This window comes from Polypterus senegalus, chromosome 2 (assembly GCF_016835505.1).
Source record: "Polypterus senegalus isolate Bchr_013 chromosome 2, ASM1683550v1, whole genome shotgun sequence".
Classification (NCBI taxonomy): domain Eukaryota; kingdom Metazoa; phylum Chordata; class Cladistia; order Polypteriformes; family Polypteridae; genus Polypterus; species Polypterus senegalus.
In genome coordinates, this window is record NC_053155.1 from 239378769 (window position 1) to 239395071 (window position 16303).

Here is a 16303-nt window from a genome sequence, read left to right on the forward strand (position 1 = left end):
TATGATGTTCTACTTCAATGACAAAATAAACTACATGATTAAAGTGGAAATTTCGAGAATTAAAAGTTGACATTTCAAGCTAAAACCATGTGTCATTTTTTTTTTTTATTCTCTGTACCTTAATAAACTTTCTTATCACAATTAGACGGTGGGCTACGACTTGCCTTTTCATGGTGACTCTGATATCTGACAGTCTTCTTTTTTATTTTGGGCACTCTGCGACTTTGTGAACTTGAGCTTTCAAGTTTCTCCGACACTCTGTGTCCCTCAATCAACTTCCTTTTGTTGTTTATACCACTGTTTAACAAAATTTTCTTCTGTTTTCCCCCGTGCTTTTGCCATTGCCTTTTCACAGAATGCTGAGCTTAAGGGCTATTTATATTGATTTCCAAATTCAAAAAGGTGTAAATCTGGGAGGAGTTTGGGAGTGGCAGCAGGCGCTTGCACATATGTTACTTTTCACGCTGACTGGGATTAATGGAGCGGAAGAACATGGAAGTTGGCTTACGCACAGATTTATGCACCTAAATTTTTTTGTGCGTATGAACATTTACGCTTTTGTCCGTACGCCATGTTTTAGTGTGAATTCCACGTACCGCATTCTACATGAGGCCCTTGGTCTTTTGTCTCCAATACTTTACCTAAGATTGTGTCACTTAATTTTCCTCTTCTGCCTCATATTTCCCTTCTTATGGAACTATCTGCATTTACTCTCTTTTATGTGATGCAAACAGCATCTAAACTGGCTCCTTCAAAGTCTCCAGATTTAACTTTGGCCAAATCTGTTGAAACCTCCTTTTAGAATTTGGAGCTTTAGGATCTTTCAAAATCTCAGATTAACTGCTTATCTAGTGTTACTGTCAATGAGTGGCAGCTGGTCTTTGGTCAATGACTGGATGGCTGTGGACGCAAGGTTATTATAGTTTTGCTTTTTTATGTTAGTTTTTATTTCTATATTTTATCTGACCTTACTTGGAAATTCAGTTTAGCTTTAGTTTTCCTTCATCGTGTATTTTTAGTTTTAATTTAGTTTTTATTTCACAAAGAAATTTTAATTTTATTTTTATATATATCAGTTTGTTTTAGTTTTAGTAATTATATGGTTAGAGAGCTACTATTGAGTTTTGTTTTTGTGTCACAATATGACAGAAGTGTACACTTCATGGGTTTGGATATATGATTTTAATGTTAGTGAAGATTACTACACTACACGGTTTACTATTTTTTTTTTTCTTGTCTGATAAAAACAAGCATAATCAAAACCAGGCACTGAATATGAATTCTACATAATTTTATAATTAAAAAAAAAATTTTGTCATTTGTGCTGAATTTTCTAATTTTTCAAATATTTTCTGTGTCGTTTGTGCTGAATTTTACAATTTTAAAAATATTTTCTATGTCATTTGTGCTGAACAAATCTGTGCTGACTGTTAATTTCCTTTTATTGCCCAGAATGGGTCAATTTGTAATAAAATTTAGGTGAATTTTAAGGTGTGAGGGTTTTTTACTCTAAATGTCTACAGCACACAATATATCTTGCTTTAATGACAATGTGTTCATAATGAATGCCTCCAATATTGCATTCAAAAATCTCAAATACTGGGCTTTGTTATTTTCTACCAGCCCTATGATCTCTGATTCCATCTCAGGCACAAACAATTTACAGACAAAATTTTGCCACCCGCCATCCTGAAAAGAGCAAAAATCAGAAAACCGAAGTTACTGTGTTCCGACAGGTGTGATCATGAAAATCACGGGAGTTAGGAAGAACAAGGCTCTTAGGCTTGAATCAGTTTGCAAACCCCACCTAGCTGTATTGAGAGAAGCAAAGAAAAACAAGCATTTAGTGTGAAGGTTAGGGGCAGTGAGACTTGAATATCCCATCATAAGAACAATAAACCCATAATGAGCAGAGCAAGAACAGGTAATAGGAGTGTGGATGGGCACAAAATGACAAAGTATCTGAGATTAAGAACAATATATACATTATCTAATTATGTTTATCAAGAGCAGGATCACAGGAACCTACAGCCTACCCCAGCAAGTTTGGATGCAAGGCAGAAAAAATCTCTGGTATGCAATATGTATGATATGGCTGATGTTAAGAACAAAAAGAATATGGTATTCTGTGAGAAACATTGAAAAAATTGGGCCAGATATTTTAAAATATAATTCTGCTATTGAATTATTTTCACAGTATTTGGTATTAAGAATGATAAATATTAACTAAAAAATATAAATTAATAAATATAGCACAAATACAAATACACACTAGTATGTATGTTTAGCTTTTCATCACTTGGCAGACTCTCTTCGCCTACCTACCTATAGCTCAGTAGAGCCATTGCCAACTTAGGAATTTTACAAGGTTTGTATCTCTTCCTTGTTAAACAATGTTTTTAAAGCAAAAGTGATTGGTCAGCAACAATATGCTGATCTTGTATGATGACTGTCAGTCTCTCGATCAGTGCCATTTTATTTTCAAAAATTGTGAGTGGTCACCCCTAGACTTTCTTGTGTACTCGGATATGGGGATGGATATTTGAGGAATAAACCGCACAACAATGATTATATTATGTACATTAAAGAACCATCAACAACAAATCATATTAAGAATATACTGAAGAAGTATTTTAAAACCAGACTCTGCAGCTGCATGAATAAAAAAAAAACAAAAGTATGTGTTCAGTTAAAGTACCACTTCCGGTTAATGGATTTGGCCCAAAAGTTAATAAACAAACACACACATTCCGAAAAATGGTATTTTCAGACTCGGGGAGGTCTAAAACGTCAAAATTCATTAAAATCTAGAGGTCAATTTCTTTATCATGATTACTGTCTCTATAGTTCGTATTGGGTACAAAGTGGCAGGTAAATTACTGTCAAGAAAAAACAGGCACCTGAGAAACAAACTGAAACATTACTCAGTCATGGTTTTTCTGTCCATATGGTAAAGGTTTTGTGGACCACCACATTCCGATTTCAGGCGTTTGAATTACATCTTGATATACAACAAGTGCTCTGTCACCGCAAATGCTGTGTGAACACCTGCCCTCCATCACCAGCTGCCGATCACTGGATGAATACGTGCGGGCAGCTCGTGGTGGATGACTTTCAGTTTTAGAGTTAAAAGTTTTAAGGGTTAAAAACTAACAGCAAGAATATACATTCAAAAACAAAAACTAAAATTATTTTAGCAAATTTATTATTTTATTTCAGTAATCTTTCCAGCTTCTTTAATAGTTTCGTTTAGTTTTATTTTTCATTTTGGTATTGTTAATTATTTTATTTCAGTTTATGGAAATGTTTTCGTTAACTATAATAACCTTGTGTGGACTTGTAATTTTGTTCTCTTATTCAAAGAGCTGTAGACATCAAAAAATAACTCAAGATATGGGGCTGATACACTCGGCGAGGTCTTGACAGTCGGTCATTGTCCAACCTGTTATATCCCAACATCCTTATATCCTGGAGCCAATCCCAACCAGCACAGGGTGCAAGTCAGGAACAAACCCTGGGCAGGGTGCCAGCCCACGGCAGGGCGCGCGTGCACACACACACACACACCAAGCACAATTTAGGATCGCCAATGCACATAACAATTCTTATATTACCTTCACTTTGGACAATTGTGTCACGTGTTAAGAATTTATTTGAAAAGCACAAGTCTTCATAGTTTGAGCAACAGTCACATTTTCAACTACCTTGGCTAAAAACCTGATCAATCAAGTGCCTTTTACAATTAAGCATGATACAAAACTTTAACCATCTGATGACCCTACTGCAATACATTAGCAATTACCACAAATAGGAAAACATTACATTCATGAATAAAACAATTTAAATGTTAAAACTGTAATCATAAAATTGAAAATTCACCTCCTAAAAACAAAAAATCCCATTACCAACCACTCTGCATTTGCATGGCACTGTAAAAGATGATGGTGTGGTGATCATTACTGATAAAAGAATTTGTGCATGAACACACTGCTGTTTACAAGAATTCCACCAGTGTGATATTTGTCTGTATTACAGGTCAAACTAACTCGTATCCACCTTATTCTGAACAGCAAACTGGGCGCCACTACTTTTTTGACACATTCTTCTGACTTGAGCTTTCCTCATCAAGGGTATACAGTGCAGTACATGATACAAAAATACCTAATTACCTGCTCCATTAGATATTGTCATGGATTGAAGACGACCTTGAACCGAGGGTGATTAGAGCACAAGTGTTATGACAGCCACAACATGGATGCAGAGTGCCTTTTGTTAATGCGATGTTGAAACATAACAACTACCATTTTAAGCTGTAGGTGCATATTTTGAAAAAGCTGCTTATGAAGCCATGCGTGCTCCTTACACTTCTTTTAAAAGAAGCCGACATACAACCTTATCAAGAAAAGAAACTTATTATGACACAACCACTTAAAAAATGCAAAAAAAGAATATGTATGTGGAGAAAGCTTTCAATCAATTGTCAACTTTATACTATCCCAGGAAAAGTATGGCTGCACAACATTTTGCAATGTCTCAAAATACCGTGTTTGAATCATGTAATGTGCGCGTTGTTTGAAGTAACATCACTTATTATAGGTTATCCTTTCACAACTGAGGGCTGTGCAGTTTTAAATTGAATGCAGTGCTTTATCATTGTATCACAGTTCATACAATATTTAAATCTGCTTTTTGGAAGATGCTCAAGGGGATCATCATAATCAAGCAAGCACTTGTATAAGGATTCTTGCAAATGATTCAGTTTTTCACTGTACACATATTCTGGTGCACTGCCCACTTGTCATAATGGTATGGTAGCACAACTGCACCTATTGCTAGATCATTTTTGAGGAATAACTCCTACTCAAGGATGTGCTTAATGGCATTAAATGAGCATGCTTGCCTTAGATGTGATGTAAAATTAATTAGAAAGATTAATTAAGATTAAGACGGCCTTACCCTTTATATAATATTGTGGCATTATCACAGGACTTTCCTTTGTCTGCAATACATAAACACCCTTTCATTGCCACAGCATGTGACAATGGAATGATTACCCACACATTGTTCTTGCCTTTATCTTAACTTTTACTCTTCCATCTCAACCTATTAACTTGGAGTATAGGAGAACACACACCAGTTTACTGCTATGGAAGTACTGCCACTCTGGTCTGGTGCTCTTGTAATTTCACATTATCTTACTTTTCACTTGGTGTGGGTGTGGTTGGGGGGGGGAAAGAAGAAAAAAGCAAAGAAATTTAAAATATCCCTGTGCAAAGCAGGTGGACACTTGTATAAAGCAGTCCTCCTAGTGTGTCCAATGATGTGGATCTGGAACCATTAGGTTATCTTATCTTGATATTGAAGTGGAACTGTGTTCCAATACTGGCTGGATGCTTACCATTAAGTTGTCTTTAGTAGTGAATTTTGATTTTATTGTAGAGGTGTTTATAGAAAAGTTGGCCATAAAGTGGATCTGCAGCATAAAAGGCATGCATGCAAGTCATTTAAGCTCTTAATCTAAAAGCAGCTGGGTGATGCATGGGCATTGAAGACTTGCATGGAAGGAGATGAAAATGATATGCCCGACATGCAAAAAGTGAATAACAAGATCTTGCCCATGCTCAGTTTCACATGAAAACAGCGGTAATGTTTCTCTACTTGCTCTTTATTGGTTACTATTCACAAAGACTTCTCAATGAATATAATTTCTGTGAATCAGTAGTAGTTATTTAAGGGTCCAAAGAATGAACAAATGAAATTGTTTCAAGTATAAATATAAAAATATATTTATTTACACATATTTGATTTCTTGCATTAACACTATAAAACAGAAAAGTCAATACGAAAGAAAATACAAAATATGTTGTCAAGTAAATATACTGTATACACAGAATTTAAAGCAAAACATGATTAGTGACTCATAAGAAGCTCAAGTTTTTAGATTGCAATTACACTCTTCTTGAATACTCTTGTATGCAACTGCCTTAAATGATGCATAATTACTATCAAAGGCAATAGCTTCCAATATTAAGTTTTTTTAGCCTGTTATCTTCTGTATAGTGCACATAGTAACTGATGGTCAGGTATTGGCAGAAAAACATCAATATGAGGCATACATTCGCTGACCTTTGTTAAAGTTCACATATTGCTCCCTTGCTTTCCAGTAAAAGCTTGTTAGAATTTAAAAAAAAAACAAAAAAAACAAAACATTTCCTCAGAAACTGTTGTGTATTGCATGTACTTTCAGAAACCTTTGCAAAGGATTGACTCCAATGGTTATGCAATGTACATTTTAGCTGTATGATATTCTTTGTTCCATTCATTTTTAAAGGGAGTGTTGTTTATCTGTGAAAAAGGAAAAATAATTAAAGCAAACATAACAAAATATGAAAACGGCAAATGGCAATACACAAAATGGGAAAAATATCTATGTTACAAAGTGCAACTGACACAAGGTTTAACATAAGTTTGTAGGACACAAAATATGTAATCAAAGTATTTTTTATATCGTATTTTATAACTATAAAGTACATGAATGCTTCTCCTGACATTGGGGAAAAAATAAGATACTACTTCTACTGCATGTCAGATACAATAACATATTATATTTGTACTGTACTAATAGTAACACTATGAATTCCACATTTTAAAATAGTGCAGTGTACCTTAGGCTTTAATACGACGATATTAAAACATACTAAACTGAGAAATTAACCAGACATCTGAAGGTATAAATGTGTTATATTTATATTGTTAGTATGATTAGTAATCGGAAAACACAATTTATCAAATAAGCAATCAAGCATTTTCCGAATTTTTGTTTCTTTTACTTTACATTAACTATAGCTTTAGATTTACTGCATACAAAACTTACATTTGTTTAGACAGCACAATGCAAACAATCTGTAAAGAATTAAAGAATGCAAAACATTATTACATACAAACATATGTATCTTAAATATTATTATTGCAACCTTAGGTAATATCTTGTTTCCATTGAAATTTAAACAAAAAATATATTTGAAGTACTTGCATACCCCAGCTTCATACTAAAGGCACTGATCATTCAGTTTACTTTGGAAAGACAAAAAAATTAAAGGTTGCAATAAGGAAATGGGAATATGTGAATATTAAACCCTTTTCAGGTAAGTCTCAGATTTTGAGTTGATAAACATTTACTACAGTGTATCACTCTCTCATTGTTAATGTTTATACACTCACCTAAAGGATTATTAGGAACACCTGTTCAATTTCTCATTAACCAATTGCTTCAATGCATTTAAGGGTGTGGTCCTGGTCAAGACAATCTCCTGAACTCCAAACTGAATGTCAGAATGGGAAAGAAAGGCGATTTAAGCAATTCTGAGCGTGGCATGGTTGTTGGTGCCAGATGGGCCAGTCTGAGTATTTCACAATCTGCTCAGTTACTGGGATTCACACGCACAACCATTTCTAGGGTTTACAAAGAATGGTGTGAAAAGGGAAAAACACCCAGTATGAGGCAGTCCTGTGGGTGAAAATGCCTTGTTGATGCTAGAGGTCAGAGGAGAATGGGCCGACTGATTCAAGCTGATAGATGAGCAACTTTGACTGAAATAACCACTCATTACAACCGAGGTATGCAGCAAAGCATTTGTGAAGCCACAAAACGCACAACCTTGAGGCGGATGGGCTACAACAGCAGAAGACCCCACCGGGTACCACTCATCTCCACTACAAATAGGAAAAAGAGGCTACAATTTGCACGAGCTCACCAAAATTGGACAGTTGAAGACTGGAAAAATGTTGCCTGGTCTGATGAGTCTCGATTTCTGTTGAGACATTCAAATGGTAGAGTCAGAATTTGGCGTAAACAGAATGAGAACATGGATCCATCATGCCTTGTTACCACTGTGCAGGCTGGTGGTGGTGTAATGGTGTGGGGGATGTTTTCTTGGCACACTTTAGGCCCCTTAGTGCCAATTGGGCATCATTTAAATGCCACGGGCTACCTGAGTATTGTTTCTGACCATGTCCATCCCTTCATGACCACCATGTATTCATCCTCTGATGGCTACTTCCAGCAGGATAATGCACCATGTCACAAAGCTCAATCATTTCAAATTGGTTTCTTGAACATGACAATGAGTTCACTGTACTAAAATGGCCCCCACAGTCACCAGATCTCAACCCAATAGAGCATCTTTGGGATGTGGTGGAACGGGAGCTTCGTGCCCTGGATGTGTATCCCACAAATCTCCATCAACTGCAAGATGCTATCCTATCAATATGGGCCAACATTTCTAAAGAATGCTTTCAGCACATTGTTGAATCAATGCCACGTAGAATTAAGGCAGTTCTGAAGGCGAAAGGGGGTCAAACACCATATTAGTATGGTGTTCCTAATAATCCTTTAGGTGAGTGTAAATTGTTGTCAATCTGTATAAATCAATATATAGTATACAGTATGTGTATATATATATATATATATATATATATATATATATATATATATATATATATATATATATAGGTCAAAAAAATGGAAGGACCACTTTTTAATTAGAGTATAGCATCAAGTCAATGTACTTTTGGGATGTTGATCTGGTCCGTTAAGTAGCAGAGGGGGTTGTTAATCAGTTTCAGGTTTGCAGTGTCTCCAAGCACAATCTTTAAGGGCATGGTGGAGATTCTAGGAGACAGGCAGTTACTCTAGAAGAGCTGGACAGGGCCGTAGAAGGTCCTTAACCTATCAGTAGGACCAGTATCTGCTCATTTGGGCAAGGAGGAACAGGATGAGCACTGCCAGAGCCCTACAAAAATACATCCAGCAGGCCACTGGTGTGAATGCCTCTGACCAAACAATTACAAACAGACTTCATGAGGGTAGCCTGAGGGCTCGACGTCCTCTAGTGGGCCCTGTGCTCACTGCCTGGCTCCTTGGAGCTTGATTGCCATTTGCTATAGAATACCAGAATTGGAAGGTCCACCACTGGCACCCTCTCCTTTAACTGACGAGAGCAGGTTCACCCTAAGCATGTGACAGACATGAAAGGGTCTGGAGAAGCCATGGAGAACATTATGCTGCCTCTAACATCGTTCAGCACAACGGTTTGGTAGTAAGTCAGTGGTGGTCTGGGAAGACATATCCATGGAGGGTTGCACAGACCTCTATAGGCTTGACAGCGACACCTTGACTACCATTAGATATCAGGATGAAATCCTTGGATCCATTGCCAGACCCTATGCTGGTGTAGTGGGTTCTGGGTTCCTTCTGGTGCACTACAATGCCTAGCCTCATATGGTGAGAGTATGTAGGCAGTTTCTGGAGGATGAAGTAATTGATAATATTTGACCAGCCCCCATGCTCGCCAGACCTAAATCCAACAGAACACCACTGGGACATTATGTTTTGGTCCATCCGATGCCACCAGGTTGCACCTCAGACTGTCCAGGAGCTTGGTGATGCCCTAGTTTAGATCTGGGAGGAAATCCCTCAGGACACCATTTGTCATCTCATTAAGAGCATGTCCCGATGTTGTCAGGCATGCATACAAGCACATGCGGGCTATACAAACTACTGAGTACAATTTAGAGTTGCTGTAATGAAATTTAGACAAAATAGACTAGTCTAACACATTACCCAGTCCAGATCAGTATAGATATCTAGCATGATTTCTTTCATATTGAGATCAGATGTTTTCAAAGAGTTTCTTTAATTTTTTGAGCACACACATATATACAGTATATATATATATATATATATATATATATATATACACACACACATACATACACAGTGTGTGTGTGTGTGTGTGTATATATATATATATATATATATATATATATATATATATATATATATATATATATATATATATATATATATATATATATATATATATATATATATATATACTGTATACAGTAATCCCTCGCTATATCGCTTTGACTTTCAGGTTTCGTTCTATCAGGATTTTATATGAAAGCATAACTAAATATATAACGCAGATTTTTCGCTGCTTCGGGCTCTGCAGACAATGTGTCTTTTACTTCCTGTACATGCTTCCTCAGTTGGTTTGCCCAGTTGATTTCATACAAGGGGCGCTATTGGCAGATGACTGAGAAGCTAACCAATCAGAGCACGCAGTTAAGTTCCTGCCTGCTGAATGCGGTGTTAACCAGGAAGTCTCGTCTCGCTCATTCAGCATCAACGTGTTTCGCTGTGTAAAGAGTTGTGCTCTTTTGTGTTTATCTTTGTGCATAGTCAAGCCCTTCGTTATGGCTCCAAAACGATCTGCTACTGCTTCAGGGCCGTGCCCAAGCTCAAACGGAAGATGTTAACGATTGCCAAAAAGGTAAACGCTTTTGGATTTTTGAAGGCTATGATTCTTTTTATTTAAAAAGTAGGAAAGGAATATAAGATCTACAGCCACAGTGTCCTTTTAACCAGGGTGCAAAACGAGTTGTAAGTGGATGTAATAAGGCAGTAGTCTGGATGGAATCTGCTTTAGGGATTTGGATTGAAGACTGCCAGAAGAAGAACAACGGCAGTGCTACACAATCGCCTGAAGTGGCTCCTTTAGGGGCTGTAACGCTCTCCTTTGTTGTGCAGTAAAATAAAACTCATTGTTATCGGACAAGTCATCGTGTCATTGTTGGTGAGTAACCATAATTAATTTTCTACTTACAGTACTTAGTACATGCGTGCGTTTAGTGTCACTGTACACACATTTACTGTATACTATTTTTCTTGCATTGTACGTATTTATTGCTGGTGACCTGTCTATCGTCATGGCTGTAAAATGTGATATCGGAGACACTCAATATCTTTAAAATAATATTTAGGTTTTACTGTATATAAACAGTGTGTTTATATACATAATTTCAGTGAATCTTACCTAATATCTAAGAGAATACAACGGATTATGCTGTATAACTCTGGGGAATATTTATAAACAGTGTGGGAGAGTTTATAAGGGCTTAAAATATATAAAAATAACCATACAAACATGGTTTCTACTTCACGGATTTTCACCTATCGCGGGGGGGTCTGGAACGCAACCCCCGCGATCGAGGAGGGATTACTGTATATATATATATATATATATATATATATACACACACACACACACACACACACACACAAGCTTTATGGTCATTAACAAATTACATGTCAATCAACAACATACTTACCTATTATTGGTTTATTCAGTCATAACAAAAAGGATATTAAAAGTAAAGCTCTAAAAAGCTTCCATTTAACAGTCAGAATTTAAATAATAGGAATATTATCCGTAAGTAAATATATTTTAGTGTAACATACAAAATCTTGTTTTCAGAAATATAAGGTTAACACCATGAAATTTAGCTACCATGAATTCACTTACTAACCGGCAAACCACGTCTTCAAATTCAAAACTCAAACTCTTCTCTGTAGATAAGATAAAAACAGGTCTGCTGTAAGATTTGAAAAATACTCATCAGTATTCAACATTGTACAAATAATTATATATTACTTACCTACTTTCCATGTCTGTAGTGATGACCGTTGATACATTTAGAAAAAACAAATTACATTTTCTTATAAATGAAATTTACAAAATTTCTAAGAAAAGATATAATGTACAACTGTAAAATTAAAAAATGGTATTTTTTTCATATGCAATGAAAATGGAATGGATGTTAGCTCTTTTTGTGAAAACATGGGTGGTGTTTGGAATGGTCTTTTTTTTTTTTACATTTTCTTTTTTTTACTTATTGCTTTCTTCTTTTTCTTCTTCTGTATCAGACCATTCCATTTCTTTATTTTTACATTTGAAAGAAAAGAAAAAAAGTCCAAAAAGACTTGTAAGCATAGCAGTCATACAACGCATCATTAAAATCCATACGTAAAATACGTACACAAAACCAACAACCAAAAGGCTAATACTACAAATAGTAAAGCCTACTATGCAAGATTATCTGTGCATTACACTTTTTTTAATCAAAGATGTAACATACAATTGTGGTTGTCTCAAAACTCAACACATTCGAACAGTTTCCAAGTTTTACCTCATTCCATAACAATATGGAACCTAGCTCTCTCAATAAAACAAATCTGGTCATTAAATTGACCAAATATATTAAAAGAAAAAAGGAGAGCATGTGCAATCTTTTTAAAGTCACTGAAAAATTTACATAAAGAAAACCTTTACACCTGTGCCTCCTACAATATGTACAAGAGAGAAGTTCAAACATAAACCGGTTAATGACATCAGTATTTTTTCTGTATTTCAAAAACAAAATTTTCCAATCAAACATTGTGAGGTGTTTAAAAGAAATTTAAAAACATGTCGGATAAAGCAGTTTGTCATAGGTGAAAAAAAAGAAAATCAGAGTTTTATTGAAATTATCTCCTCCATGATCGAGACTCATTGTCATCATCATCTTCATCATCATCTTGAAGTAAAGCATCATCTACGAGAGAGTCTTCTGGAAACTGGAGAATAAACAAACATGATATGAGTTTTAATAAACTTGCATTTTAAACACACATACATACAGTCATGTGAAAACATTAGGACACCCTTTGAAAGCATGTGGTTTTTTGTAACATTTTTAATAAATGGTTATTTCATCTCCGTTTCAACAATACAGAGAGATTAAAGTAATCCAACTAAACAAAGAAAACTGAAGAAAAGTCTTTTCAAGATCTTCTGTAAATGTCATTCTACAAAAATGCCTATTCTAACTGAGGAAAAAGATAGGACACCCTCACATGTATTCCCTCTTAAATTGGCTCAGATCTCACACAGGTATATCACACCAGGTGCACATAATTAGTAGATCGTTACTCTGCATGTTGAATGAGGCTTGCCCTATTTAAACCTCAGACATTTAGTTTGGTGTGCTCCTGACTGTTGAAGTGAGAGTGAGCACCATGGTGAGAACAAAAGAGCTGTCAGAGGACTTCAGAAAAAAGATTGTAGCAGCCTATGAGTCTGGGAAGGGATTTAAAAAGATCTCAAAAGATTTTGAAATCAGCCATTCCACTGTCCGGAAGATAGTCTACAAGTGGAGGGCTTTCAAAACAACTGCCAACATGCCCAGGACTGGTCGCCCCAGCAAGTTCACCCCAAGAGCAGACCGCAAGATGCTAAAAGAGGTCTCCAAAACCCTAAAGTGTCATCTCGAGAACTACAGCAGGCTCTGGCTACTGTTGATGTAGAAGTACATGCCTCTACAATCAGAAAGAGACTGTACAAGTTTAACTTGCATGGGAGGTGTGCAAGGAGGAAACCTTTGCTTTCCAAGAGAAACATCGAGGCCAGACTGACATTTGCCAGAGATAAAGTTGACAAAGACCAGGACTTCTGGAATAATGTTCTTTGGACAGATGAGTCCAAAATTGAATTATTTGGACACAACAGCAGAGGACATGTTTGGCGTAAACCAAACACAGCATTCCAAGAAAAGAACCTCATACCAACTGTGAAGCATGGAGGTGGAAGTGTCATGGTTTGGGGCTGCTTTGCTGCAGCAGGACCTGGTCAGCTCACCATCATAGAATCCACGATGAATTCTACTGTGTATCAGAAGGTGCTTGAAGAACATGTGAGACCATCAGTTAGAAAATTAAAGCTGAAGCGGAACTGGACCATGCAACATGACAATGACCCAAAACATACTAGTAAATCAACCAAAGATTGGCTGAAAAAGAAGAAATGGAGAGTCCTGGAATGGCCAAGTCAAAGTCCAGATTTGAATCCCATTGAGATGCTGTGGGGTGACTTGAAAGGGCTGTATGCGTGCAAGAAACCCTCAAACATCTCACAGCTGAAAAAGTTCTGCATTGAGGAGTGGGGTAAAATTTCCTCAGACCGATGTCGAAGACTGGTAGATGGCTACAAGAACCGTCTCACTGCAGTTATTTCAGCCAAAGGAGGTAACACTCGCTATTAGGGGCAAGGGTGTCCTATCTTTTTCCTCAGTTAGAATAGGCATTTTTGTAGAATGACATTTACAGAAGATCTTGAAAAGACTTTTCTTCAGTTTTCTTTGTTTAGTTGGATTACTTTAATCTCTCTGTATTGTTGAAACGGAGATGAAATAACCATTTATTAAAAATGTTACAAAAAACCACATGCTTTCAAAGGGTGTCCTAATGTTTTCACATGACTGTATGAGGTTGTGCTCAAATTATCTGAGTATCACAAATTTGTGTTAAAGATCTGAACTTGTCATTAATGTTTTGGCATGCCACTTGTGCAGTCTGAAGTCATTACTTAGCCAGCACTAAGAGAGAGTGAGGATGGCAAACACATCAACATGCGAGTCTACAAATAAATTGATCACAAAGGAAGGGAAGAAGCCAAAGGAAATCTACAAGAGGTCGAATGCTGTATATTGTGATGATGCTCCTTCATATCATAAGGTGAATTTTTGGGTCAAGGAATTTAAATCGGGTCAGGAGTTTATTAAAGATGACCCTAACACGGGATGTCCTGTGGAGGCATCTTCACAGGAAATGTGCCAAACATTAGAGGCCATGATTATGGATGACCGTTGTATTAGGTTAATGTTATAGCCCATGAATTAGGTTTCCACAATTATCCATACTCGCTTAATGATATCATAGGTTAGTTCCTAATGAGTTTTCCCAAATGCTGACACCAGATTAGGCATGTTGCCAGGAAGTCAGTCATGAGAACACAGACCTTAGAGAAAGTCCCACTGACTTTTTCTCATGGATTGTTATTTGGGATTAAATATGGGTTCAACACCATCACTCTGAAACCAAACAAAAGTCTGTGCAATGGAAGCATAACAAACTTTTTTTTGTGTACTGCAGTCAGCTGAAAAAGTCATTGTAACTTGCTTCTGGTTACAAAGGGTGTTCTGTTGTTGGAATTAAAGCCACACAAGTCAACCATCTCTGCAGTAACTTGCACTTCAACAATAAAATGATTAAATGAAGAACAAACATCATAGGAAACTGTCAGCAAGTAAGTTGCTGCTTCAGAACAACCATTCAAAATACAGTCTAGACCTGGTCCCTAAAGATTATTTTCTCTTTAAAAACCTGTACAAACTTTACATGAATGACCTCAAGGAGGCTGTCATAGGTTAGCCGGGGGACTAAAATGATTCCTTCTATCCTATAGGAACTAAATCACTTGAGGCTAAGAGGACCAAATGTGTTGAAATCATTGGGGATTACAAGTTGAAAACTAACAAGGTATGTTTGACCATCAGATTGTATTTTCATAGAAAAATAGATTAAACTATAAAATAAATGGTTAATTTCATTTCATTTTTAAAAGTTTGGTATAAAATACATCTCTGAAAAGTAAAGACTCTTTCATTCTACCTTTAAAGGAAGTCTTCACTTAATTTTTTTTTTTTTTTATATAATTACTTCCAATATTGTCTGTAGGGAGCAAGAAATTTTTTTTATCTCATGTTTTCATGGCACATGGGCATAATGTTTTTAATATGGGAGCATATGATGACCAATGCTGGACAACAGAAAATATATAAAAAAAAAACCCCATAAAAAAATCTTAAGTCAAGTCATCAAATCAGATGCTCATAATGTGCACTATGTGCATAACTTCTGCTAAAATACTGTTAAATAACTCCCAAAAATGAAAATAGTCCACTAACAGGAAGCTCCTTCACACCAGATCACGGTTTTGAAATGAAGATGGGACTCTAATGAATGGGTGGGGGGGAGGTAGGTTAAATAAAAAAAAAAAAAGTGGCAAGGCAATTTACTTGTACTACTTTATCCTAGACATTGTGCAGCTTTGTAGTATGTTGGTAATTAACAGTGATGCCCAAGATACTTAAGATTTTTTTAGACATATTCAAAGTGTGTTGTACTTTTCTTTGAACAGCATATTATCATAGTTAAAATCATTTAATTACACATTTTACCAGCAATGTTTTCATAATGCTATAGCTTTGTGTTACAAAGACAGACACTAACCTCCTCTTCATCAGGTTCTACTTCTTCAGGTTCAACAGATGTAAAGATTGTTACAGGCTTGTGCCATGCCAGCCTAAGATTTTGACCTTTGAAACGGGCTCCATGAAGTGCAGCCTGAAACGTGTATGAACAATTAGAAAAGTACTCTTCACACTTACTAAAACCTAAAATGCTTATATACAGAAAACAATAGTTTTGTTTATTTATCAAATAAAATTCTCTACAAGAAAAAGCCAAGTATCAAAATATACAAATCAAAATATCACTACTTTCAGTATTACTTTGAATTACATATAGCAACATCAAATCACATTTTTATTGATTTATAACTTACAACGTGACAAAGAGAAA

At 36.0% G+C, this 16303-nt stretch overlaps 1 protein-coding gene and 1 long non-coding RNA gene across 2 annotated transcripts in view; both read right to left on the minus strand.

The window, feature by feature from the left end:
* Nucleotides 1–5768: 5768 nt before the first annotated feature.
* LOC120523776 lies at nt 5769–7283 on the minus strand. The gene is made up of 2 exons (XR_005632697.1): nt 6875–7283; nt 5769–6345 (listed from the first exon to the last, which is right to left on the minus strand). It is a non-coding gene; the product is annotated as an uncharacterized LOC120523776 (long non-coding RNA).
* Nucleotides 7284–11944: 4661 nt separating this feature from the next.
* Nucleotides 11945–16303, minus strand: part of rbm26 (RNA binding motif protein 26) — a 166717-nt gene continuing 162358 nt past the window's right edge. Inside the window, exons 21-22 of the mRNA XM_039745376.1 lie at nt 15953–16066; nt 11945–12460 (exon numbers count right to left, since the gene is read on the minus strand). Coding sequence (XP_039601310.1) covers nt 12371–12460; nt 15953–16066 — 204 coding nt within the window. The 3' untranslated portion in view covers nt 11945–12370. The remainder of the gene's footprint in view (nt 12461–15952; nt 16067–16303) is intronic.